Below are 24,664 nucleotides of genomic sequence, written 5' to 3' on the forward strand. Positions count from 1 at the left end.
CCTCTAAACTGGAAATCTTGCCATCTGCCTATCGTATGTTTCGGTGACTAAGAGGTGACCAAGGTGGGGGGATATGGCATACAGGATTTCTGCAGCAAAAATTAGATGCATTTTAGATAAATCTTCCAATTTCTCAATTTCAGTAAATTGTTCTATCCCAGTTCACCGACAAAGTTTGTGAAAAAAAGTTTCGACATTCAAAACGCGAAAAGATGTGTAAGTTGGAATGCAAACACGAAAAAATATGCAAGTTGGAATGCACTACACGAGCAAAACTGCCAAAATCTGTCATCGAGCTTATCAGTTTCACAGCGACTTTCGCGATTTCATCTCCAAAGCCTGCTGATAAAACCCTTTTTGTTGTCTTTCTTCATCCGGTTTTCAAGTGATGGGAAGTCGATTAAATTATAGGCGAGATCAAGAACAATGGGATTACGAGGAACCGTTTGAAAGACAGGCGGGAAAGTTTCAATGTGAGGTATTGACTTTGTGGTAGGATCACCAACAGCCGATTCATAGGAGTCCAATTTATCCATGAGCAGTTTCCCTACCTAAGGCAAACACAAAGATAAGCTTATAAGCACATAGTGCAATTTTACAAATAAAAGGAAAAATCTGCGAGTAATACCTTGTTATGATTTCCGGTTAATGATATATTCGAAATCTTTTTTGAAAGATTCTCTGGAACCTTCTCCTCCTCCATAACCCCATTTGCATGCTCTACACAACTGTTGGCTCGACAATCATCGTAAAGAACCTTCAAATCCTTGACGGTGACCTACAGATAATCAAGAAATGAGTCGAGTAGAAGGTCAAAAGGGGCATTTCTGTGAAGTGGAGCATTACCAACTCACAAGCTCTATACGAAGACAACTTATTTCAGAGACTATGGTGTGGTAAACTGGAATACCGCATGAACAATATGAATTAACCCTTCCCATGCAAGTGACAGCAGGATTAAAGCATTGGTGGCAGGAAATCTACTGGAAGCAAGCTTAAGGATGTTTCACGGTGAAGAATAAAACGCTTGGCATACCTGATCAATCTTTTTTGAACTCTGAAGCTTCTTAAGAGCGGTATCAGCCAGAGATCGAGCTCGGCAGTATAAAGCATATGCTTCTGCCCTCTTTCCAGCCGAGCTGTAGGATTTAGCTAAGTAAAAGCACCTGCAATAAATTGGTAAATAAGTCCTCCTTCAGGACATAAAGAAACAAAACGTAAATAAATGGAGTATGAGAAGAATAGTTCAAAGACTGGAGTCGAGCAGAATAGAAGCAAAATAGCAAAAGGGGAAAAACCAAATGAGACCAGGGGAAAACCTTTCAGCTCGGAATACAAAACTTTTGAGTTCACATTCCTCAGCGAAGTTAACTTCTTCGGCTCTCCTATCTCTTCCCGAACTAACCAAATCCGTAAGGTCGGCGGTATTCTAACAGAATCAGAAGCATTTACTATATCTTTGTCAAGAATAGGTCATACAGTGGAATACAATTATGCTTGTTAGCCTAAGTCTTAAGAACGACTGTGCAATGAATATCAAAATCAAAATTAGCAAGACAATAAAAAAGTCATTACCTGTAAAAGGAGATCGTACAACCGGACAAGCTCTTCAGGCTTTGTGACTTTTTCGCTTTTCTCATCCCTACTCTTACTGAGTTTATTTTTCGCCAATGTCACCAACAGCTGATTTCGTTCAATCGTTCGCTGTCCTAAAACAGCACCAATTGCTTTATCAAGGCCGCTAAGATCATCCCTCACGTTCTCGGTATTACCTGCAGTAGCCTATTGCATTCAAAATACACGAATCAGACTCCTCAAAGTGAATTGACAGTTAAAAAGCAAATCCCTGACAAAACCAAACCCCCGAGACAAACTGTCAGAAATAATCATCTCTTCCTTTTTCAAATAACTCTGTGATTTTTTGTACAAAGGTGTTACAAAAAAATCAAAGACTAAACAACCATAATTTCTCATAACCATAAGCGCTTCTTACCAAGTCGTTTCTTATGCAGCTCCTGGCTTCATTATAGGCAGCAAAGATTTTGTCAAATACGGCAAGCTTTTTCTCTCCAGGAAGTGAATCTGCTGTTGCACCATTGATATCTTTCTCCAACTCTTGGGCTGATCAAATTTGCAATACATAGACAGAGATTTAGACCATGTTTCACGCAAGAATATAGGGGTTTTTTAAGGGTAAAATCTGACCTTTAAGTATGGAAACACGAGTCTTTGCATTCGAAATAGGAAATCTGTGACCGAGCCAATGAAATTCTGTCATAGATGCAGCCTGCTGAGATCGAGCTTCAGCCATGACAGCCTGCCACAGGCAACCAAATAAACTAATAAACGCATACACATGTATGGCATTATCCATTCTTAGTAAAAGTCGTGTAACAAGAAAATTAAACTCAGGAAAAGAAACAACACTAACCTCCAGTTTGGATTTAAAAAGATCCAGAGCAGGCCCCTCCATTTCTCCTATCTGGACAAGTTCAGAAGTTTGAAAATTTGATTCCCCAATTTTGTGCATGCAATATCGTATACTAGGCTCAAGCTCCTCAACCCGCTCACGGCATAGAACTTGAGTCTCTACATCTCCATACTTGCCAAGTTCCTCATAAACCGCCCTATTAAAATTGATTAAGTTATGCGAACACAACGAGTATAAATCAGGACCACTGAAGTTTCTAGAAATAGTTTAAACCGATAGACAAAGAATATAAAAGAATAAGGAAGAAAGAACAGAATTACTATATAGTTGAGTAGTTTAAATCGAGTGACAAAGAATAAAGAAACGAGAAAGAACATAATTACTTGTAGAGTTGACTACCATATTTGCGCAAGTTGAAGGAAACTAACCCTACTGCTTGCCTGTTTTACATATCATGGGAAAGTTACATACTTTAAGACTAGAATTAGAATGTACCTGGCGCTTTTGAAACTCTTCAGTGCAATGTCCCAGTTCCGATCTTGTTCAAATAACAAATTCCCTTTCATATACGAAGCATAGGCCTAAAAATTAGGACCACAATCAGCTCTATCAGAAATCTCAGATTTTATAAGAGTTGATTCCCGGTCCCGGAATATGAGCAAAATTTGTGACTTAAGGCATTAATACAACAAATGAAGGAGAATTATCAAATATTTTGGAATCCCTCGAGATGCTGACAACAAAGATGCAGTGACACGCTGACATAACATGCTGCTAATTAGCTCTGTGAACATATCGTGCCCAATACATCATGATTTAATTGCCATAATGGCAATTATAATTATAATGTTACAAAAAGACAACTTGGATATGTTTTACCAAAAGACTGCATCTCAAATGAATCACTTGGTGCTTGTTGATGAATGAACATTCTCATATCCACTTTTATAGCTCAGATTGCTTCAATATAGCTACATCAGCAACTTCAACTTTTCAAGGAGAGACACAACACGGACAATACATTCTTTTTAGCTTTTTCAAAATTATATAAATACTGTTTCACCATTTTACAGCGGCTAAAAAGCAGGGATCTATTTTAAGTTCATGGATGAGAAAAAGGAAAGTTATCATAAGAGAAGGAATTTTACAGCACTAAAAAAGTAGCAGCGTGCTAGAAAAAGAATGAAATTTGTTGGTGGATGTAAAGTCAGTAAAATTTTTTCAGTTGTAGCACACCATATAGCAATACTTAAAGCCTTAGAAACTCATGGGTTCAAACCTCTGCTTCAAGAGAGGTCCTAGAATCTCCCTTGATGGAGCACAACTCTTGGAAAAGGGTAGCCCATTTCACTGCCTTCCTCAGTCTACCAATGAGGTAACACCTTTGACGTGCATTTGGACCATCCGGTAACGTTTTCTTTTCCATTGCATAGCTCCATGCTCTTTCAGCAGTATACAGAACCAAATGGAGAAACCTGCTTTGATTTCACGAGCATCAATCTATCTAATTGGCATATCCTTGTGGCAGTAGATATGACTAAACAATCAATACTTTTTGTGGGGGAAAAAATCTCATTCCTCACCCTTCATAAATTTCGAAACCTGTGAACTTTTAGCAAAATGGAAAAGCATCACAATTCACAGACCAGCATGCATATTTTGCACCTCAGGTAGATAACCAACGTTCTCTTGTAAGGAACAAAGAAGAAGAATTCCCAGCCTATATTCAGCCAAGTAAAGATACTGGCACAAACAAGAAGAAAACACATGCCCGTAATTACCTACCTGACATCAGTGACTATAGCTACCGTAATAGCTCTCTTTGTATATTTCCCACGGCCATGAGTGAATTTCAGTGACTTGTACAACCTTCTCAAACGTGCAGTGCAGTACCTCCTAAAAATTCAATTGGCATAACTATCACAATCAAAATGGGGCCAATTCCAGCACACAAAGATAAAATATTAAAACTTTCTTAACCTATTCCCAACAAAAGTCTCCTCACACATTCAAAATAAAAAAGCACGTACCACACGCATGCAGAATTACGCATAAATCAAACAATGCATATATCATGAATTATACCTGTATCGGGTATAATCACCAAAGCGTAATCCATGCTGCATTTGAGCCGATTTCAGTAGCTGCAATACTGCAAATCCCCGTAAAATTATAAAATTCTTCCACGCCGAAGCAAAAACAAATTAACTTAACAAAAGGTCAAAAATACCATTGATGGAGAATTTGGGGTTATTAGTTTGATCAGATGGGGATGAATTCTGATCGTCGATCTCCATAGAGGCCGCATCATTTCCTTTCGCCATTTAAATAATTCGTAAAGCGAGCTTGAGATCTGGATACCTTAGGCGTTTCTAAGAATGGGAATCGAATGGATTAGTACAAAAAGAAGACAAATAATACTCCAAAAGTTCTGGCTGCGGCGGGTGCTCGCCTCTCACGGCGGCGCCGAGGTTTTAGATGGTACTTCTAGTGGCCGGCCGGCCGTCTTTTCTTCGATTTTCGGATCTCTAGTTACATGTACATCAATTGGAGGGTTTTTAAATTTAATTTAAATGAAATAAAAAATAAATTAAACCCCGTTTCCTTGGGTTTTTTTACAATTTTTTATTTTCTTTTATATTGTGAATATCACTATTTTTTATATTGTTTAAATAAATAAAAACTCTATATTATCAATAATCATATAAAATAAATTAATGTTAAAATTTTAAATTTTAAAATATTAATATTATCAAAATTAGATATGAAAATTTTCAATTAAACAAGAATGACATGTGGTATTATTGAATAAATTCGAAAATTATATATATACATTCATGGCAAAAACTTATGTGAGACGGTCTCACAGGTCGTATTTTGTGAGACGGATATTTATTTGGATAATCCATGAAAAAGTATTATTTTTTATGCTAAAATATTACTTTTTATTGTGAATATGAGTAGGATTGACCCGTCATACAGATTGAGATCCGTGAGACGGTCTCACATGAGACCTACTCAAATTAGATATGAATAAATCGAGTTTTAAATAAATTCAATATTTTTATTAATTGTTTAAAATAAATTCCAACATTTTAATTTTTTTGAAAAATTAATTCCAACTTGAAAATAATTTCATGAAAAATCGAACAAACCAAATCGAATTAAAACAAATTATTTTAGCTTTTTTTTACTCATAACTCATTAAATATTAATAATTAATAAATATTAATAGTATAGTGAAATCGACTTATTAATTTGGTTTAGATTATTTGTATAAAAAATATGATTAAATACTTAAAAAAATCGATTAAATTGAATAAACATAAGCTTCGAATTTAATAAATTGACTAAAAAATCTTATTTTTTTATAGTTCTCCAAAAATAAAGGGTAAATTTGTCCGAGGGTAAATTTGTCAAGACACGTAAACCTGGTCTGGCAGAAAGAAGTTCGGCATTGGAAATAACAATACTTCTTCTTCTTCATAGTCTTCCACTTCACTTGCAAATAACTTCGGGGGAGAGGCCAACTTGGAGAGAAAACTGAATTTGGGGATTAGGGTTCTTAACATTGAGAGATTGAGAGAATGGATCAAGAAGAAATAGATAAAGTGGTTCTGGCTTATTTAGACAGAAGGGGCTTTAAGCAAGCAGGCCTCGCTTTTCAACAAGAGAAGCAGCAAAACACCAAAGGCGGCGAAAACTCCTCAAATGCACTAATCGATCCCGAGATTGCCAAGAAAATCCTTGCATTCTCTGAGTATGAGCAAAAGTTACCGCCTTTTTTACTCATTTAATCGAATTTCATTGATTTCATGTCTACTTTTTTTACTTCGAAATAAGGTAGGATTCAACTCTTTAAATTTGCTTCTTTTAGTTTTGAGGTTTGGTGTAATTACTGTAAAGAGCCTTTTTTTTCAACTCTTATACACGGTTGGAACCTTGATGATGGCATTAACGTTGGAAAGAAACACTAGAGGGCAGCATGTTTTCTTGGTGTGTGCTTAAGCTAATGCTATTTGTGTGTATCGTGATTGGGTTTGGTTATAAGTTTTAATGATGGGTTTTCAGAGTGGATGGTCCTGCACAGTACCAAGAAGGGTACAACAAACTTCGGTCTTGGGCTTATAGTTCATTGGATCAATATCAGGTAGTTATCAGTTGTTTTTGTAGATGGTTGTTAGTGCATTACCTGAAAGCATTTTGCTTTATTTGATGGTCAAGTTCTTTTAGTTTGTTGATGAAGTAATAATAACAAAACTCGATGGTTATTTCTGAGAATTGCTGCTCGCCTTCGGTGTCATTCTAAATCAATAGGACTTCAAAAGTTGATAGTTGAATTGATTTCCATGTGCTGGTGCGCTGTGGTGTTGTTTCATATTTTCCTAGTACTAGGTGCATTAATAATATGTTGTCCCTAAAATGCTTCAAAACAAAAGTGCGTCAAACTTTGCTTTATTTTTCTTATACATGTTTACCGTGCAGCATGAGTTGGTTCGCGTTTTGTATCCAGTATTTATTCACGGGTTTATGGATCTTGTGGCTAAAGGTCACATTTCAGAAGGTGTGTTCATTTATATTTCACAGTGTGCACAAAATGTTTACAGTGTAACCTCTTCAACCATTCCTTTCTTTTTCAGCCAGAGTTTTTTTTAATAGCTTTCGAGGAGACCATGAGATGATCCATGCGCGTGACCTCCAAAAATTAGAGGGTGTTCTTTCTCCTTCACATCTGGAGGTCCACCCATTTTCCTAGAATCATTTCTGAATTTCATTAATCGACGTATTCAAACACCTTCTTGTCTAAAAGATTACTTATTTGTGTAGGAAATGGAATTTGCACGTTCCCTAAGACAGAGCAAAGTGAGCATGAAGATATGTCAAGTAATTTGTTACCTCTCATAATAGATGCATATTATTCTTATCTATTATGAGCTACATTAGTTCGAAGTGTACAAAGCTGAGTAGTTTTTGTATGTCTCAGCTAAATTTTTGATGAAGTTGAAACGTTCGAACTGGAAAATTGTAAAATTTTCAATAATCCAGATGCTTTTAAAATGATAGTAAAGGAGACGGTGTTTTTAAAGTTTTATGCGATCAAACTACTCTGATCTGATATTAATTTGTAAGAGAAGTGGAAGAGTCTTACCCACATATGACGGAAGAACCAATTATGAATCGTAAGGGTGCTGATATTGATTTTGTGCTTAAACTAAATTTCTCGAGTTGTCCTATTGATAGATTTATAGTAATGAACGAACACTTTTTTTTTCAGAATTTTGAATGTTTTGGGAATGATATGAAGAAGAGAGTCAATTACTTCTCACCTGGATTATATATATCTTGTATTATATGACTGAAAATATTCTCATTTGTTAATTACAGTACTCATACAACCTACTTCTGCAATATTTGCATAAGTCTCAATCAATTACTATGCTTGGAATCATCAACGAGCACATCAACTTTCAAGGTATAATGGTGTAATCTTAATACAGCTCATTCATGAAATGGGACTCCATAATCACCAAAAAGGTTCTTGAGCTATACAATCGACTCACTAGCTGGGACTGAAGAGAGCACTCCTCTTTAATAGAAAAACAAGGCTGAGGCACCAATTCATGTCGACAAATGCCTGAATGCATGATTGATTTATATTTACCTCTATCATCCCTTTTTCTTCATTTCTCTGTCTGCCTGGGTAATTAACTTGAAGATTCAATGGGCAGTTTCTCCTGGGCAACCAAGCTCTATTGCTGATGATACTGAATTTGTTGCACTTTATGGAAGTGGCCAGGATGCAGCTGATTTGATAAATCAGAAAGAAATCCATTGGGGGGTTAGTCTATTTTACAGTTAAGACACACACACACACACGCGCGTTTATGTCCATGTACACTTCTTTTCTCCGTACGAATTTGACTGAGTTAATTTTAGGTGATTGCATCTTTGAATGTCGTATCACGACAAGAAAAAAATTCTCTGATATGTTCTCATAAGTAACTTCCGAAGTTAAGATAATGTAGTTGGTGTGACTCTTTTGGCAAGACTCTTTAAAAATAGATGAAATTGTAATCATATCTACTACTAGTATACTTTTGGTTGTACATGTAGGAGGAATCATGTCTATTTTGTCAATAAATGCAAGATCGTTTGTTGCTTTGTAGGATAATGTTGTTGTGTTTGGCTGGCTTAAACAGTTAAACACTAGCTAGTGGGCATAGAATGTAAAAAGACCATGCATTTTTTTTACAAGGATTGGAGTCTTAATTCTGGAAATTCGTGGTTGAACTGCAACTGTCACTATATGTCCTTTTTGTTATTCAAAATATGGTTGCATTACTGTCTTTATAATTGGGACAGATACAGTTCTAATGGGCTGGATCCTTGGAAAATGATTTTATTATTCTCCTTGTGAAGTATTGTTTGTTATATCATACAACTCCAAGTGGTTGGGCAATGTGATTGTCAATGAACTGGATTTAGTTTCAGTTCGATTTATGTCTTAATACAAATGTTCTTTCAATGTCTTTCCTTTATCAGATATTGATAAAAAAAAGTGTCAATCCTACCTTTCTTATACCGTTCAATTTGCACAGTTGCTTGAAGATTCTTTGGAAGAAAAGTTGGAGAAGAATGGTGTTTCCAATGCAGATTCGGAAAAGGCAGATGGAGAACTGAGGGAAGGGGAACTGGAGGAGAATAAGGTAGTCAATTTTTTGGTTCCACAAAGTTCACTTAATTATGATACAGAGATTCTTTTACTCTAGCTATTTAAAATACCCTTCTCCAATTCTAGAAAAAATCTGTTGACGGGGGAAAACAAGGCACTACACTTAAAAAGCTGAAAAAAGACAAGGCTGGCAGTGCAACAACAAAGGCTTCTCGTTCAGAGAGTACTGTAGTATCTGGAGCTCCACATGTCAAACCAGAGCTAGCCTTGCCAGTAATGTATTTTCTAGAGTACCCTTTCTGTTTTTTCATGGTGATTTATTGGTTATAGGAAGACAATGGAGTTTAATAGAAGCATTTAGTAATTTGTTAACTTCCTTTTTTCTACTAACTTGTTATGTTATTGCAGTGTGCATTATATGATTTAAAATTTGGGAGATTGTTACTTTTCTACAAAAAAACATGTTTTAAATATTTGATGTGTAAAATGTTTTGGCTAGGAAGACGATCTCTCTGCCAGAATAGGAGTTTAATCCCATTCACTTATCCAGGGACATGTACCTGGGTAAAATACTACCTCGTAAGAGTTAATCAACCAAATGTCGGTTGTCAGAAAGAATAAGTTAGATCCCAATGAGATTAACATTATGATTTTAAATTAACCATCCTTCTGTGCCTGCGTCCTGCTTAGGGAATGATATTGAATTATCAATTAGGTAAAGCTATTTCTGTTTTTGGTGTCGCAATTGTTGTTTATATTATTTTTTTATGTTTTTTCTTAGACCACCAGAGGTGGAACATTCTATTCTCGATGACTTAAGGAACCGTGTGCAGTTGAGTGGTGGGGCATTGCCTTCCATCAGCTTTTATACCTTTATCAACACACATGATGGGTATATTTGTTTCTTTTGAAAATTTATACTTAATTGATGAGATGTAACTTCATTATATAGTTATTTTCCGGGAAACTGTATTATGTGTCACACAGGTTGAATTGTGCTTCGATATCTAATGATGGGTCATTGGTAGCTGGTGGATTCTCAGACTCATCGTTAAAGGTTGTTTACTTTTCTGTGTTTGTAATGTATTCGCTATTGCTCTTGCTTTGGTAAGTGGTAACCCGTCACTATAATTTCCAGGTTTGGGACATGGCAAAGCTTGGGCAACAAAATGAGTATTGTAAGTTGATTTCCTTGTGTTTCCCTTCATTCTCAACCAAAAATATCTCGTGTCACACTTATTTTTTCTCTTGGATTTTTAATTCTGGTGTTTGTCATAAGTTGGTGAAAGATTTTATACGAAGTGTACAACCTATTGACTTAGTATTTAACTAGTATGCTATACCTGGATTAGTCTCACTTAAATGTTCAAAAATTTCTGCTGAAATAATTATGGAAACTTCTACAAAAATTAATGGTGCAGGAACCAATTATTTGGTTGATGAATCGTCGAAAGCAATGGTTCATATGCTTAGTAAAAGATAACGATTTATTGAGGGAAAAAGAGTCATGTCTTTATGGTCGTACTTGATTTTGGATTATAAAATGTTGATTGATGAATGAATATGCACAGTATCTTTTACCAAACGATCTTTCTGAATTGGAAAGCAAACAGGTGTACAAAATAATCTAACATCCATATTATGCATTTGAATTTGAAAGGCTTGTATCACTTTATGGTTACTTTGCCCAGTCTGATATCTCACCAGTCTAAGAAATGATGTTTTGTGATTTGCATCAGTGCACATGCTTATTAATGAACCAGGGGTTGTTAACTCGAGTAATATCAGCTTCTTTGCAGGGTGAAAATGAGTTGGCTTCCAATGGGCAGATACGTAGCAATAACACTGGGGAAAGACCATATACCTTATTTCGAGGACATTCTGGACCTGTTCATTCGGCCACGTTTAGTCCATTTGGAGATTTTATTCTATCGTCGTCATCAGATTCAACAAGTAAGATACCTTTTGCTAATGCTTATATCCCGTTTTTCTTCACCTGTAATGAAAAGTATGGTTTCAATTGCAGTTCGATTGTGGAGCATGAATTTTAATGCAAATCTTGTTTGCTACAAAGGTCACAATTATCCTGTGTGGGATGTTCAGGTAAAAATGTAAGGTTGAACATATGTTTATTGCATAACTTGGTTCATCAACAGCCTCAATTGATAGAAGCATATGAAAATACTTTATTGCCTTCTTTCACATATTGATCATTAGGAGGCCTTCGTATAGAGAATTAAAATTTCAGATATATTGTATATACAAAAACGAGGAGATGACTTGCATAGTGTGTGAACTTTGATCTGCCACAGTATGGGAAAGACTTCATCAAATTCAATGTATACTTTCATGTTCTATTTTATTCCTCCTGTTAACACATCCAAGTCATACTTCCACCGCTTCTCTCGTGCAGTTTAGTCCAGTAGGACACTATTTTGCTAGTGCTTCACATGATCGGACAGCAAGGATCTGGTCTGTGGACAGAATACAGCCTTTACGAATAATGGCAGGTCATTTATCTGATGTAGATGTGAGTTCCTATTCTCTAACATGCACACCCCTTCCCCCAAAATGCTACACTCCAATATGTATATCCATGTGTTTGGATTGGGTGTATGCGTGAAACACCATATGCACGAATTCACGTGTTTTGACATTGTTGTGGGAGTAAATGTCATCTTTTGTCATGGGACTGTAATTTACCCTCCTCTTTGTCGCGTTAATATGATTTTCGTGTAGTCACAAGATTTTGATTGTAAAAAACTTCTTTCCATCTTCTAGTGTGTGCGATGGCATGCAAATTGCAACTATATAGCAACTGGATCTAGTGACAAAACGGTGCGATTGTGGGACGTTCAGAGTGGAGAATGTGTTAGAGTTTTTATTGGTCACAGGAGTATGATTTTATCTTTAGCAATGTCATCCGACGGTCGTTACATGGCATCTGGTGATGAAGATGGCACAATAATGATGTGGGATCTTGCCAGTGGCCGCTGCATTTCCCCTTTGGTTGGTCACAACTCTTGCATATGGTCACTTTCTTTCAGGTTGAAAGTTATCTTCTGATTCCATTTTGTTTTTATGGTCTTGTCACAAATAAATGGCACACATTTTTTCACACCATTAAATGGTCGGATTTCGATAAATGTTATTTCAGCTGCGAAGGTTCACTTTTGGCATCTGGTTCTGCCGATTGCACAGTGAAAATATGGGATGTAGCCGCCAGTTCTAAACTGACCAAAAATGAAGAAAAGTAAGTTTGTCACGGGTTAATTTGAAGTAAATTTTTTTGGAGATGATTACCAATTATCCTCACTTGATCTCTTCCTAGCAGCAAAAGTGGAAGCACCAACAGGCTAAGATCACTGAAGACCTTGCCTACCAAATCTACCCCTGTCTATGCTTTGCAGGTAAAACATGCTACTCCACATCTTATCTCTTTAAATACATGGTCGTTTTTGAAAATCTGTCGATTAATTTATCGCTTGAAAACAGTTCTCTCGAAGGAATCTTTTATTTGCTGCCGGGGCTCTCTCAAAGCAGTCATGATATCATGCCATTATCTGATTCCGTTGGTTAGCGAGTTTTTCACCCTATGAAAAGTTTTGATTCTTGTTAATCTAGCCAACTTTTGGTATCTATTCGGACCATATAAGCATGATGCATGTGTAATTGTAGTTTCTGCACAATGTTTTTCTAACTTCCCGGTGTTACAAGATATATGTAATCTTTGAAGCATTGTAGGCTAATTCAGTTTCTTGAAGCATATGTTTTTATCATGTTTTACTTCAAAATTTAATGCGCAGTGCTTGCGTTGAGGTATGGATGGATAAAAGAGCCTGAAATCTTTTATCTTTTATTTATAATTTTTTTAATGTTTTCATAATTATTTTCTTAAAAGGTTTTCGTAGTTTTAGTATCTGATAAAGTTGATTTACTAGAAAATATATGTAATTCAAAAAACTCTAAAACATACAATATATACCTTTTTATTAATATTACTTATATAAATTATAAATTTAATATTTTCAAAATTATGCTTTTAGAATTCACTATAATTATTTTTACTCGTATGATATTTTATTTTAATTTAAAATACAAAAAAATTAATGGTTTTCCGATTATTTTAATTTGATCACATATAAGATTTGATAATAATTATTTCGGTTAAATATAAATTTTTAATATTTGACAAATTTGATTTAAATATAATGTCAAATTAATTTAATCTCAATTAATTTATTTTAGTAATATTATTTTATTTTATTTTTAAATTGTGAAATGTTTTTTTAATTGTATATATAATTTAATTGACACTATTACCACACAGAATAAAAATAATTTATATGTAATCAAATTTTTTGAATACTAAAATTATCTATTTAATCTAAAAAAACTTATGAAACATTTCAATATATGAAAACATTAAAAATTATGATTTGTACAAGTAAAATTGAGGGTAGTTATTTTCACATTTAAGGTTTGTTTTTTTTTTTTTGGTAATTGTGATATGTTTGAAGTAGGTATCAAATAATAATAAAATCTTAGTTTATACAACAAGATTATTTGAATTTGTGATACATATTGAATCATTGTACTTCCAAAATTTTAGTTACTAAAGAAAGTCCATTATAAAAAAAAAAGTAGGTCTCTTGTGAGATGGGTTACGAATCTTTATTTGTGAGACATGTCAACCTTACCGATATTCACAATAAAAAGTAATACTTTTTCATGGATGACCCAAATAAGAGATTATTCTCACAAAATACGACCCATGAGACCGCATCACGAAATACGACCCGTGAGACCGTCTCTCACAAGTTTTTACCATAGAAAAATAACATATTCTTTTTCTCAATTAACATATTTTGTATTTAATGTGTTTGAACTATTTCTTTTATATGTTATAATTTTTGTACTTGATAAAAGAAGAAACGAGTCGATAAATACAAAAATTCTAAAAAATAGCCATTACTATCAATTTGAATAATCTTCCATGACCTTTCTTTGTAAAAGATGTAAGAATTCTAAGTTGGACGCACCATTTTCTAGATGAGATATAATTAATCCAGAGGTGAGTATGTGTCAACTTCAAATTAAAAAATTACCAACTTTTATATATTAGTTTTGGATTCTTGCTTTTAAAATCAGAACCAGAAGTATTAATTTGGAATTAAAACCTAGGTGCACATTGCCAATAAACAAGTCTTTTTCACCATAAAATGCCTAACCTCTCATATTAATTGCAGTTGAAATAAGGTGGAGATCCAATGGGTATCAACTACCACCATGGTTCTTTAGACCTGCTTTTAGGTATGACACATGTTAAATATTGATATTTGTACATAGAGTAGGTCTCTTGTGAGACAGTTTCACGAATATTTATTTGTGATACGGGTCAATCCTATCGATATTCACAATAAAAGGTAATACTCTTAGCATAAAGAGTAATACTTTATCATGGATGACCCAAATAAGATATCTGTCTCACAAAATACGACCCGTGAGACCGTCTCATACAAGTTTTTGCCTTGTACGCAAGCCCATTCTAAAAGCTAGTTCAATGAAGAGGATTGTTCAAGTCTATATATACAACTCTCAAAGACTTGATCCAACCGATACAAGATATTTAACACTCATGCCAAAAAAATGAACAACTGCAGCATGAAATTTAAAAGACATCAGCAGCCCAACACGTAACGGTGGATTTTGATTCTGATATCATATATGTTAAGATTGGTACTTGGAACTAACTTAAACTTCAAAATTAGTTAAAGGGAAATGATTGTTAAAAATCCATATATACAACTTTAAAAAACTTAATTCTGCCGATGTGAGATATTTAACGATAAAATCTCTTGTTAGGATTAAACTAAAGCTCAAGTCGAAAGTATACCACATTATGTTTATAATGGTCGACTCTCAATGTGACAACTATTTTCACTTATTATCACTTTGGATTATCATTAATGAAGCCGGATATTTCAAAGAGAATAAAAGGAAAAAGAATCAAAATTTTGATTATACATGTTTGCTTCCATGGCTGCGCACGATAAGAGTGCATTAGCGTCTCGTCAGTGTTATGCCAGAAAAATGAAATTACAAAAAAAAGAACTAAGATAACGAACGAAGGGCGACAAAAAAATAATAAATAAAAATCAAAAATATAAATTTTCTTTCGTACCAAAACGTTTTCCGGAAGCACGATCACACCATTTTTTAAAATATCATTGTTAATTCAGACAATATAATAATATATAGATTTTGAAATATACACCAGATTACTTCACTTTAATCAAGTGTTAATATCAAGCTAAAATATTTCAAAAAAAAAAATTATGTTTCAAATCTATTCTCTAAACTATATCTTATTATCATATTTTATCAAACATCTTTATAATTTATTTTTAAAATAAAATCTTACAACTTATAAAAAGTTCTTTATAAAATAGTTTATATGATATAATTATACATAAGCTATTTAAAATAAAAGAAAAAAATATGAGTTTCTTGATCGACAAACTTATTTTGAGTTTTGATCCACTAAGTATTCAAAGTTTGGTTTAAGTGTAATAATTTTAGTTTTAATTTTTCGTTTTAATCCTATTTTGTCGGACTACATATGTAACAACAAAAAATGCAGATGCTCGTGTTATCAAAAAAATGTTGGAGTTGTAAGAAAAAATGTTGAAGTCGTACCGAATAAGCTGGCATGCATGTCAGACATCACATCAGCTCGAAAATTAAAAGTTAGTGGACCAAGACCAAATGTTCGACGAGTTAATAGACTAAAACCTAAAATATAACAAGTTTGTGAAACAAAAAAATGATTTTTCCTAAATTGGTTTGAAAAACTAAACCATTATATAGGAAATATTCATGCTAGCTATAGTAAAGCAAACCCTTGAAAATAGACTCATTTATTCCAACCTTAACTCCTTTGCCTCCTTATTAACGTTTTATCTCTTCCGTTGGCCATATCCTAAGATCCATTTATTGCAATACCTCACCAAGAAAACAAACAACTCAACCTCTTCGAAGAAGAGACGATCAAAGGCAAAAACAGTGGATTCCAGAAATGGGAAGAGGCCCTTTTCATCCGATGAACCGAAGGAGAAAGAGGAAGATGATCATATTGATCAAGGTGAATCATTATTCCCAGCATATTCTGCTAGATCCCGACAAGACATGTCTGTTATAGTCTCCGTTCTGTCCCAAGTTATCAGCTCCACCCGAGAAAACCAAGCTTCATCGGATTCCATCAGTGATAGCTCCGCAACGGTTTCGGCCAATCTTCAGTCAACTGCGCCAGCGCCAGTGAGCCAAAATCAATCCCAAGTCATTATAGGAAAAGGTATATATATCTATATGCTTAGCATGTTTCCTAAAAAATAATTTTTTTTAAGTTATGTATTGAAGAAATTTTTTTGTGTTTTTAGGTTTAGTTTGACTCACTGACTCCAATTTCCTTTCTATTTCAATTTGTTTTTTTTTTAAAAAAAATTTAAGCTAAGTATCTGAAAAATACAATCATTCATCACTTGACTAATTTTCAGTCACTCGAGAATCTTCCAAAACTTAGGGAGCCTCCTTTTTTCGTGATACATTGAGTATACGCTCAGGCTCAGCAAAGTAGGCTACATGCTCAGCAAAGTAGGCTACATGCTCGACTAAGAAAGTGTTGGCAGTAAGAATCAGACCGTGACTATTTGACTATGCACTCACCTACTCCACCAACTCAAACAATCTTCAGAAATTCTCTTTTAGTTCTATGGTATGGAGATATGTTTTTGTCTATGATCATAACATGATTTGGCTTTACAAGAGGATCCAGGCCAAAGGAGAAGGCACTACAGAGGAGTCCGGCAGCGGCCGTGGGGAAAATGGGCGGCCGAAATACGCGATCCCGAGAAAGCAGCCCGAGTCTGGCTAGGAACCTTCGACACAGCCGAGGATGCAGCTATTGCATACGACAACGCGGCACTCAGATTCAAGGGAAACAAAGCGATACTCAATTTCCCAGAAAGGGTTCAAGCCTCAGGATTCGGACACGTTACATCCGATTATCAACCTAACGATTATCTAAATGTTCATCACTATGCACAATTTATGCTAGGAAACTATATACCGTCATCAGAAATTTATAACAATATTGAAGGATCATTTGTTAATCGGAGTTCGTCGAATTTTACGGTACCGGTATTATCTTCTGTGGTAGCTTCTCATCCTCATCATCTAGATTCTCATCATCATCAGCTACTGCAGGAACAGGATTTTATGAGGTTTGGATTGAACTTGGGAACTTCTTCTTCTTCGAGTTCGAGTTCTCTTCGGAACACGGGAGAATATTTGACAGAAAAGAAATCAAGAAAGTAGAATTCTTCTTTCAGTGTGCATGTATAACTTCTTGAACTTATTGTTTAACTTTAGGTTATATGAGACGATATTAATATTAAGATATATATATACACACACACACTATGTCATGTATGTGTTTGTTTGCTTATATATTCAATTTGAAATATATTTTTCTTAAATATTCTACAAATTCAGTCACATAAAACCACTCATTCATGTTTCACAAAAAGAAACTAAAATTTATATATGTTTAATTGAGATATATAAAGTTTTTTTAGGCTTAATTTTATGTAGGTTATCTTAGTTGCAGATATGAAAAATTATTGCTATTTAATTTAGGACCAATTAAAGATTTTTTGTACGGTAATTAAGGTTGCATGTAGAGGGACCAATGTTTGGCCACTCTATATGTAGTAGAAAATATTGGATTCTAAAGAAAATTTATATATGTAATTGTTTTCATGCACTTAGGTAGTCTATATATATATATACACACAATAAATTAAGATATGAAATGCCAAAGATGATGATAAGAACTTTAGAAGTTACGATTGGATTTATGCTATATCTGAAGTATATTCATTCTGACTAATTTTCAATGGATTTATATCATCTATTGTGTTGAAAATACAGTACCAAGTGACGTGCACTTTTTACACGAGATGATCGCATGATCATCTCGTTTATTCTGACAACTTTTTAAATTTATCTCATATGATGTGATGTCCTACAAGATGATCATGTGATCATCTCGTGTAAAAAGCGCACATCATCAAGTACTATATTTTCAACATAGTAGAAGATCCAAATCCAACTTTCAATATAGCATATTCAATTGATCATTTGGTATGCTCTATATATTTTTATTTTGAATTCAGATGATTAATTGAACATATTTTATAATTAAAAAAACATAAATGAAGCATTATAATTTCAGGTGTAGCTATAGACTGACTCGAGAAAGATGTTTTTATAAAAATATTAAATAGAATGCATGGTTTACTTAACTGAGAAGCAAAATGCAGATGCCGTACCTTTGAATTTGTCATTTCCCAAGTTTTGGAAAAAAAAAATGGGAGTAAAAGTCTAAAAGATAAGCAGATTTTGAAGAGTGATCTTTGCTGCAAATGGCTTCTTTCTTTAATTTTTATTTATAATATATTGTTGCAAATATGAAAATCCAGAAAATAGAAACCAAGTCTTGATACCATTTTGGTCATCCAATTCGGCCAGCAATCCTTTATTGCAAACAAAATAAAATTCAGACATATTATGGAATATGGAATATGTTGAAAAATATTATAAGTTTGAGTGAGTTTCATGTGAGATCATCTCACGGATTATAATTTGTGAAACGGGTCAATCTTACCCATATTCACAATAAAAAGTAATACTCTTAACATAAAAAGTAATACTTTTTCATGGTTGACCCAAATAAGAGATTCGTCTCACAAATACGACCCGTGAGATCGTCTCACACAATATTTTGCCTATAAGTTTATACGAATATATATAAATATATATATAAATATATATATAAATATTTATATGAGTGGGTCTCATGTGAGACCGTCTCACGGATATTAATCTGTGAGACGAGTCAACCCTACCCATATTCACAATAAAAAGTAATACTCTTGGCATAAAAAGTAATACTTTTTCATTAATGACCCAAATAAGATAGCCGGATCTCACAAATACGACCCGTGAGACCGTCTCACGCAAGTTTTTGACCGACCTCGAGACTAGTTCGAGATAACTCGCGAGAAACTCGAATATATATTTAGAATTAGGTAATTTAAATAATGAAAATGACTCAATTTTATTTTTCAAGTATGAGCTCGATCATGAAGTTGTTTACTCTATTGAGTTTGTATTCGATTTCATCTCTAGAAGGGGAAAGATATACGTCGAGTACCAACATATCGCCTCCTTTCTTAATTATTCGATTTTGGCTGTAATATATATATATTTAAAACTCGTAGCTGCTATCTTTAAATACGCGCTGAATAAACCTCCAACTGATAATATTAGTCATGTAAATCAAACTCGACAAATCCGTATATATTTGAACAAAATGTCAAATATGAAAATAAAAAATGATTTGTATTATGTGGGAATCATTACATCCATGTCTTAATCAATTCTGGTGTAAATTTGACTTGACTTAGTAAACCATTAAAACAATCGACAATTCAACCTATTCCATATATCTTGTCCTCAAGTCATGCGCTCGAGGACAATCTTGTAGTAATAATTAAAAAAAAAAAAAAAGTAATGCAGTCGAATAAAGGTTTGTTAGTACGTACAAAGGTTGAGTCAGTGTAAATAAGTATCATGTAACACGAAAACATATATAAATTCGTGAAATCGTCTTATTCTATAAATAGTAGTACACAATCATAATTCGTAAATTACTACTTCAGACCAACATAATTTATAGGTACCCAAATTTGAAACAAAAAAAGAATAAGAAGAAGAAGAGTTTTCTATAATTCGGCAGAGAATTTATAATTGAAATATGATTAATAAGAAAATTCATTGCTTTAATTTTCCATCTTCTTCTTCTTCATGATGTTAGATGTATATATAATATATTTTGGAATTATTATAAACAAAGCTAAGTGTATAATATTATATTTAAAAACATAACGGATTCACCATTACAAAAACTGTCAATTATATTAATTACGAAATAAATAATCAAATTAGGTTTTTTTTTAAAAAAAAAACTAATAAAATCGGTATTTTACTTCAAGAAAATTATAATTTTAATTGAATAAATAATATTTAATCACATAAGTTTGATTTTTGCATGTAAAGGTCTTCAATTTGAAGTGAAACTTCTACATATCTAGCTATCTATATGTGAACAGTTTAAAACACATTGAAATTTAATAAATTATAATTATTAGGAAGAAATTATTGAGTTGCAATAATTGTATATGTTAGAAAAGTAATCAAAGCATAACGTTTTTATACTATAAATTTCGAAACACGGTGCTTGTATCATTTTAATGACATCGATAACTATAAATTTCGATAAAATGGTCAGAACTCGATCATACAATCTCATTTTAACCTATGTTTATGATATAAGCAAATCAGCACTTGACTGTTATTTTTATTTTTTTTTATCTTTTCCGCTTTGACTGATTCTCAAGTTTGCCCATTTGGTTATATATATATTTTGGGAAACAGAAAGAGGAGAAATTATTCGGTATTTGAAAATTTGAAAATAGGTTTTTGTTGAATTGACAAGATTCTTATTGACTTTTGCTTGTGGATAATTTTACATCTCAAGCATAGAATCTAGGATATACGTGATGCAAAGGATATGAAATCACATCTTATCCTTAGAACAATGTTCTAAGAATGCTTTTAGAAGTGGATATTTATTAATATACACGAGGTTTTTTTTTAAAGTGAACTCACATGTAAAAGATAACGTCTTGTTATTGCATCGAAACATATGAATGTTGACCATTTTGGTTAACATTGAACTTGGTAAAATGAAATGGTTGAATAATTGAAAAATGAGATTATTCAAGAATACACATTGAATACTGAAATTACGTATTGAATTTCTGGTAGTAGATCTATAATCAAAAAAGTGTTTGTGATTGTTGCAGAAGAAATGAAACAAAAGATATGATAGCGCTAGGACAGTTATTGTTATGAGTAGACTATTAAAAGACCAGAATGTGCCCTATGTTTTCGTTTGGTGAACCGTTTCCAGAAGTTCTTTTGCTCTATGCACCTGTGATTGGAGATAAAAGCTACCGTTCTTGGCATTCCGCTCAAACAAGTTATCATATCTCTGGAAACCAGATGTGGAAATCCGTGTTAATTATGTCCAAAGAAAAGAAAAGGATGCATTAAACTTTCTTGACCAAGTTTTAAGATCAAAACGAAAGGGAGAATTATACCTTCAAAATCTCTTCCCATGATGAATGCTCCGTGACACCGAGAATTTGCCTCGCCTCTGCATCACTCATCATTTTCCTATAACCTCTCTGTACTGCTTCTTGAGCAACTCCATTCTTTGAAGCATCTGTAGAAAGTTATATATCATCAATGGATATATGGACAAGGCAATCGATTCATAGACTTGTTAAGCATGAGTTTATTAATTCAAGATTTGGCTTCGAACATAATATAATGAGAGATAAGAGATCAGTGGAGCCGACCCAAACTAGTGCCAGAGTAAGGTTTGTATAGTAATGATGATAAATTGAAAATGTATCAGTTCGGTGGTCTCCAACATGGAAGGAAAAGGCATGTGCTTATCTCCAAAAGAAGGTAATCTGAGACTACGGGAATCGTCTGATCAGACAACTTTCAACTAGTTTGATAATTGATCTGTTACCCTCCATTCCAAGCAGGTGGGGCGTGAAAGTTGCTTTTTAGAACCCACAGGGCATGGTTTCCAATTAAATTATTTCAAAACACGATTCAGCATATGATATCAAATGGTACACATAGACTTCTCAACCAAACTTGCTCCAAAATTCATTCCACGTTTAATATCGAAAGGGAGCTAAAATGATGTATCTGTACTAAACTTATCAAACTTTTCCCCTGAAGGTAACTCCTTATTATGGACTCTCGTCAAGAGCCACCAGTAGACTATTTGATCAAGGCTCAGCCTTACCATATGCCAGTTCATACATCCGAAAATGCTGTAATAGATTAAGATATCGAAAGAAAACTTACTTGTGAGTGCCTGACGGTATGCTTGAACAAACGATCTAGCCAATATTCCAGAGCCTATCACGATCAAGTTTGCAATAAGCCTTGCAGCCTACCAAATAACATTAAAAATATAAGTCTGGGGTTAAACGGGAGATCCTCCTTTTATTATAATTTCTGTCAGCAGGGAGGATGCTCCGATAACTCAGGATTCAGTGCTTGAAATTGTTCGGTATTGACACCCTTCCCTTTTTAGAGGTACTCTCACATTACCCATATTTTCAAGAACTTACTTAAGGAGAACTCCAGTCACTAAAAACGGATGCAATAGCGAGCGAGCACACAAACCAAGGCAAAGCACAAGGGCACCAACACGGCGTATTTTTAAAAAAAATAGGGGAGTACCTCCTTAAAAAACAGATATTGAATTTTTTAAATTGCCCCCGACACGACTACCACATGTTAAATACTAAGCAAGATGAGTATAGAAGCGAATCTTTTTAGTAGAACTCCAGGTTTTAGTGGGGGGTGATGAGTTAAGGAAAAATATTCTGCTCCTGAGAAACATTCCACATCGAATGACGAACATATACTATGGGCTACTCTAGTACAGCATAGTCTCCTTCTAAACCTAAGTTGTTTTTACTTCCATGCGATGTGGAGACATGCTTATGGAAGCGTTTATTTCTTTTGGAGGATTTCCTGCAAAGGATCTGTTTAAACTGTAACTTTCGTATGGGAGAAGACTCGATTCCATATTCATTTTTACCCAAAATTTGAGGTACTTTTCAGTCAAATACCAAGGTACTGCAGCAAATGGAGAAAGAATCACTCAAGAACTACATCTTTTAATATCATTTAAAGGAAAAAATTGAGACAGTTAAATTCAAACTACAGATTGAAGCTTTACTGGAATTTGCATCAATTTTCCAATATGGTTCTTCAGGGGAAAAAATAAGAGCATACCATAGTTGGAGAGGATAGATTGAACCGCCAATCTTGAGAACAGGTAAAAATAAAGAGACTCCAAGTTGGGATAAGCTACAACTGATGAAGGATCAATCAGTAGGGTAACATATAAAATAATCGTATTGAAACAATGCAAAATTAGATTGAGGTTATAAACTGAAGAATCATTTTAGTCAATGATTCCATTATATTAAAGCTATAGAGTACAGACAATGGTGTCCCTCCCTCAGTCATCAAATTTCACAACATATTTTCTGTTCACAAACTTCCATTGAACATAAATACCTTATACCTCCAACTTTTTAGAACCCATTTTGAGAACCAAGTAAAGGATTTCATAGAACTAAAATTCAAATATTTTAAATACTTGGATATGAAATCTCCTCATCATCCAAACACACAGATCCAAATACACGCACCCTTAACAAAAACACATTCCTCTAACGCCCTATTGCAAGTCTATCAAATATATTAACCATAAATCTATATAAAACCTCGCTTTTATCCAACATTATCTTATCCTAAAATCTAAATTACACTGATAATAGCATCAAATAATCAAAGATAGATTTGGGAGCTAAGACGAAAACTCCAACTTCCTCAAAATTTATGCCCTCAGCTTGAAACTATAGCATGAATCAAGGTAGAAAAGCCCAGTCATCAGGTAAAATTCAACTAAGCTCCCATTACTGAACACCTGCACCCCCAACGGCACCTTTCAAGAAGAATGCCACATGAACACGATGGGCAAAATATCAAACAAAATTTAATGGCTGAGATAATCTGAATCCAAAATTATGCCCACAAACAAAAATTGTCTTAGAACACCGAAAACAAGGTAGGTTTAAGAATGAAATTACCTCCATATATTAACAGTATCGAATGCAATCCATACATAGAACCAACTCGATATGAAACATAAATACATCAACGAAAAGGAAAGATGCTATATCTCGTAATTCGTAGAACAAGCGATGTTATGAATCACAAGCCTAAAATCAAAGCAGAAAAGTATGAGATTTGATAAATTATAAGAAAATTAAAAAACAAACTTACAGAATTCCGATTTCGAAGTTGAAAAGGATGACAAGACTTCGAATTATCTTTCAACTAAATAAACAGTTTGCTTGAGAATCAAGCCACAACTACAAGCGTCAACTAGTAAAGGGGCATGCATAGGAAATATAATGTATTCGAAATTGATTTTTTGTAGAGTATTCAAAATTGGAAAAAACTAATAGGTCGTATTTTGTCATACGGATCTATTATTTGGGTCATCTATAAAAAAAGTAATATTTTTTATGCTAAAAATATTATTTTTTTATTGTAAATATCGATAGGGTTGACTCGTCTCACAGATAAAGATTTGTGAGACCGTCTCACAACAGACTACTCTTCGAAATATCATTTAAATTTTACTAATAAATTCATAAAATTTGTTATCATACAAACATTAAAGTTGAAAATACAACCCGAAATCAAAAATTTGAACGGATTTTTCTATCTGCCGTCTCCTCTCTAGCTCTGGTGATAACCTTGTT

General features: G+C 33.8%; 4 protein-coding genes across 5 annotated transcripts; 2 read left to right on the forward strand and 2 right to left on the reverse strand.

Moving 5' to 3' along the window:
• Positions 1-225: 225 nt before the first annotated feature.
• On the reverse strand, positions 226-4,983 carry LOC140819441 (uncharacterized). The gene is made up of 13 exons (XM_073179533.1): positions 4,662-4,983; positions 4,517-4,583; positions 4,217-4,327; positions 3,711-3,906; positions 2,927-3,012; positions 2,432-2,627; positions 2,206-2,317; positions 1,994-2,121; positions 1,576-1,782; positions 1,320-1,429; positions 1,037-1,166; positions 629-778; positions 226-551 (listed from the first exon to the last, which is right to left on the reverse strand). The coding sequence occupies exons 1-13, from the start codon at positions 4,753-4,755 to the stop codon at positions 327-329; spliced, it is 1,812 nt and encodes a 603-aa protein (XP_073035634.1). The 5' UTR covers positions 4,756-4,983; the 3' UTR covers positions 226-326.
• Positions 4,984-5,918: 935 nt separating this feature from the next.
• On the forward strand, positions 5,919-12,885 carry LOC140819539 (transcription initiation factor TFIID subunit 5). Its single transcript, XM_073179675.1, has 20 exons — positions 5,919-6,191; positions 6,503-6,581; positions 6,917-6,995; positions 7,072-7,169; positions 7,259-7,315; positions 7,817-7,904; positions 8,161-8,270; positions 9,031-9,138; positions 9,231-9,382; positions 9,886-9,996; positions 10,092-10,161; positions 10,243-10,282; positions 10,893-11,057; positions 11,131-11,207; positions 11,518-11,634; positions 11,886-12,151; positions 12,262-12,357; positions 12,439-12,514; positions 12,600-12,649; positions 12,700-12,885. Exons 1-20 carry the CDS (start codon positions 6,019-6,021, stop codon positions 12,701-12,703), a joined length of 2,016 nt encoding a protein of 671 aa, XP_073035776.1. The 5' UTR covers positions 5,919-6,018; the 3' UTR covers positions 12,704-12,885.
• A 3,098-nt stretch (positions 12,886-15,983) lies between these two features.
• On the forward strand, positions 15,984-17,558 carry LOC140819275 (uncharacterized). Its single transcript, XM_073179283.1, has 2 exons — positions 15,984-16,458; positions 16,930-17,558. Exons 1-2 carry the CDS (start codon positions 15,984-15,986, stop codon positions 17,478-17,480), a joined length of 1,026 nt encoding a protein of 341 aa, XP_073035384.1. The 3' UTR covers positions 17,481-17,558.
• Positions 17,559-21,021: 3,463 nt separating this feature from the next.
• LOC140820283 (mitochondrial import inner membrane translocase subunit PAM16 like 1-like) lies at positions 21,022-24,218 on the reverse strand. 2 transcript variants are annotated; one of them, XM_073180623.1, is made up of 5 exons: positions 23,984-24,124; positions 23,121-23,195; positions 22,179-22,266; positions 21,392-21,516; positions 21,022-21,282 (listed from the first exon to the last, which is right to left on the reverse strand). In XM_073180623.1, the coding sequence occupies exons 1-5, from the start codon at positions 23,987-23,989 to the stop codon at positions 21,172-21,174; spliced, it is 405 nt and encodes a 134-aa protein (XP_073036724.1). In that variant the 5' UTR covers positions 23,990-24,124; the 3' UTR covers positions 21,022-21,171. The 2 variants fall into 2 exon arrangements, with proteins under 2 accessions (XP_073036724.1, XP_073036725.1); XM_073180624.1 differs by lacking the exon at positions 23,984-24,124 and adding an exon at positions 24,180-24,218 and having other exon boundaries at positions 21,024-21,282; positions 23,121-23,201.
• Positions 24,219-24,664: the final 446 nt, after the last annotated feature.

This window comes from Primulina eburnea, chromosome 18, assembly GCF_022965805.1.
Source record: "Primulina eburnea isolate SZY01 chromosome 18, ASM2296580v1, whole genome shotgun sequence".
NCBI lineage: Eukaryota > Viridiplantae > Streptophyta > Magnoliopsida > Lamiales > Gesneriaceae > Primulina > Primulina eburnea.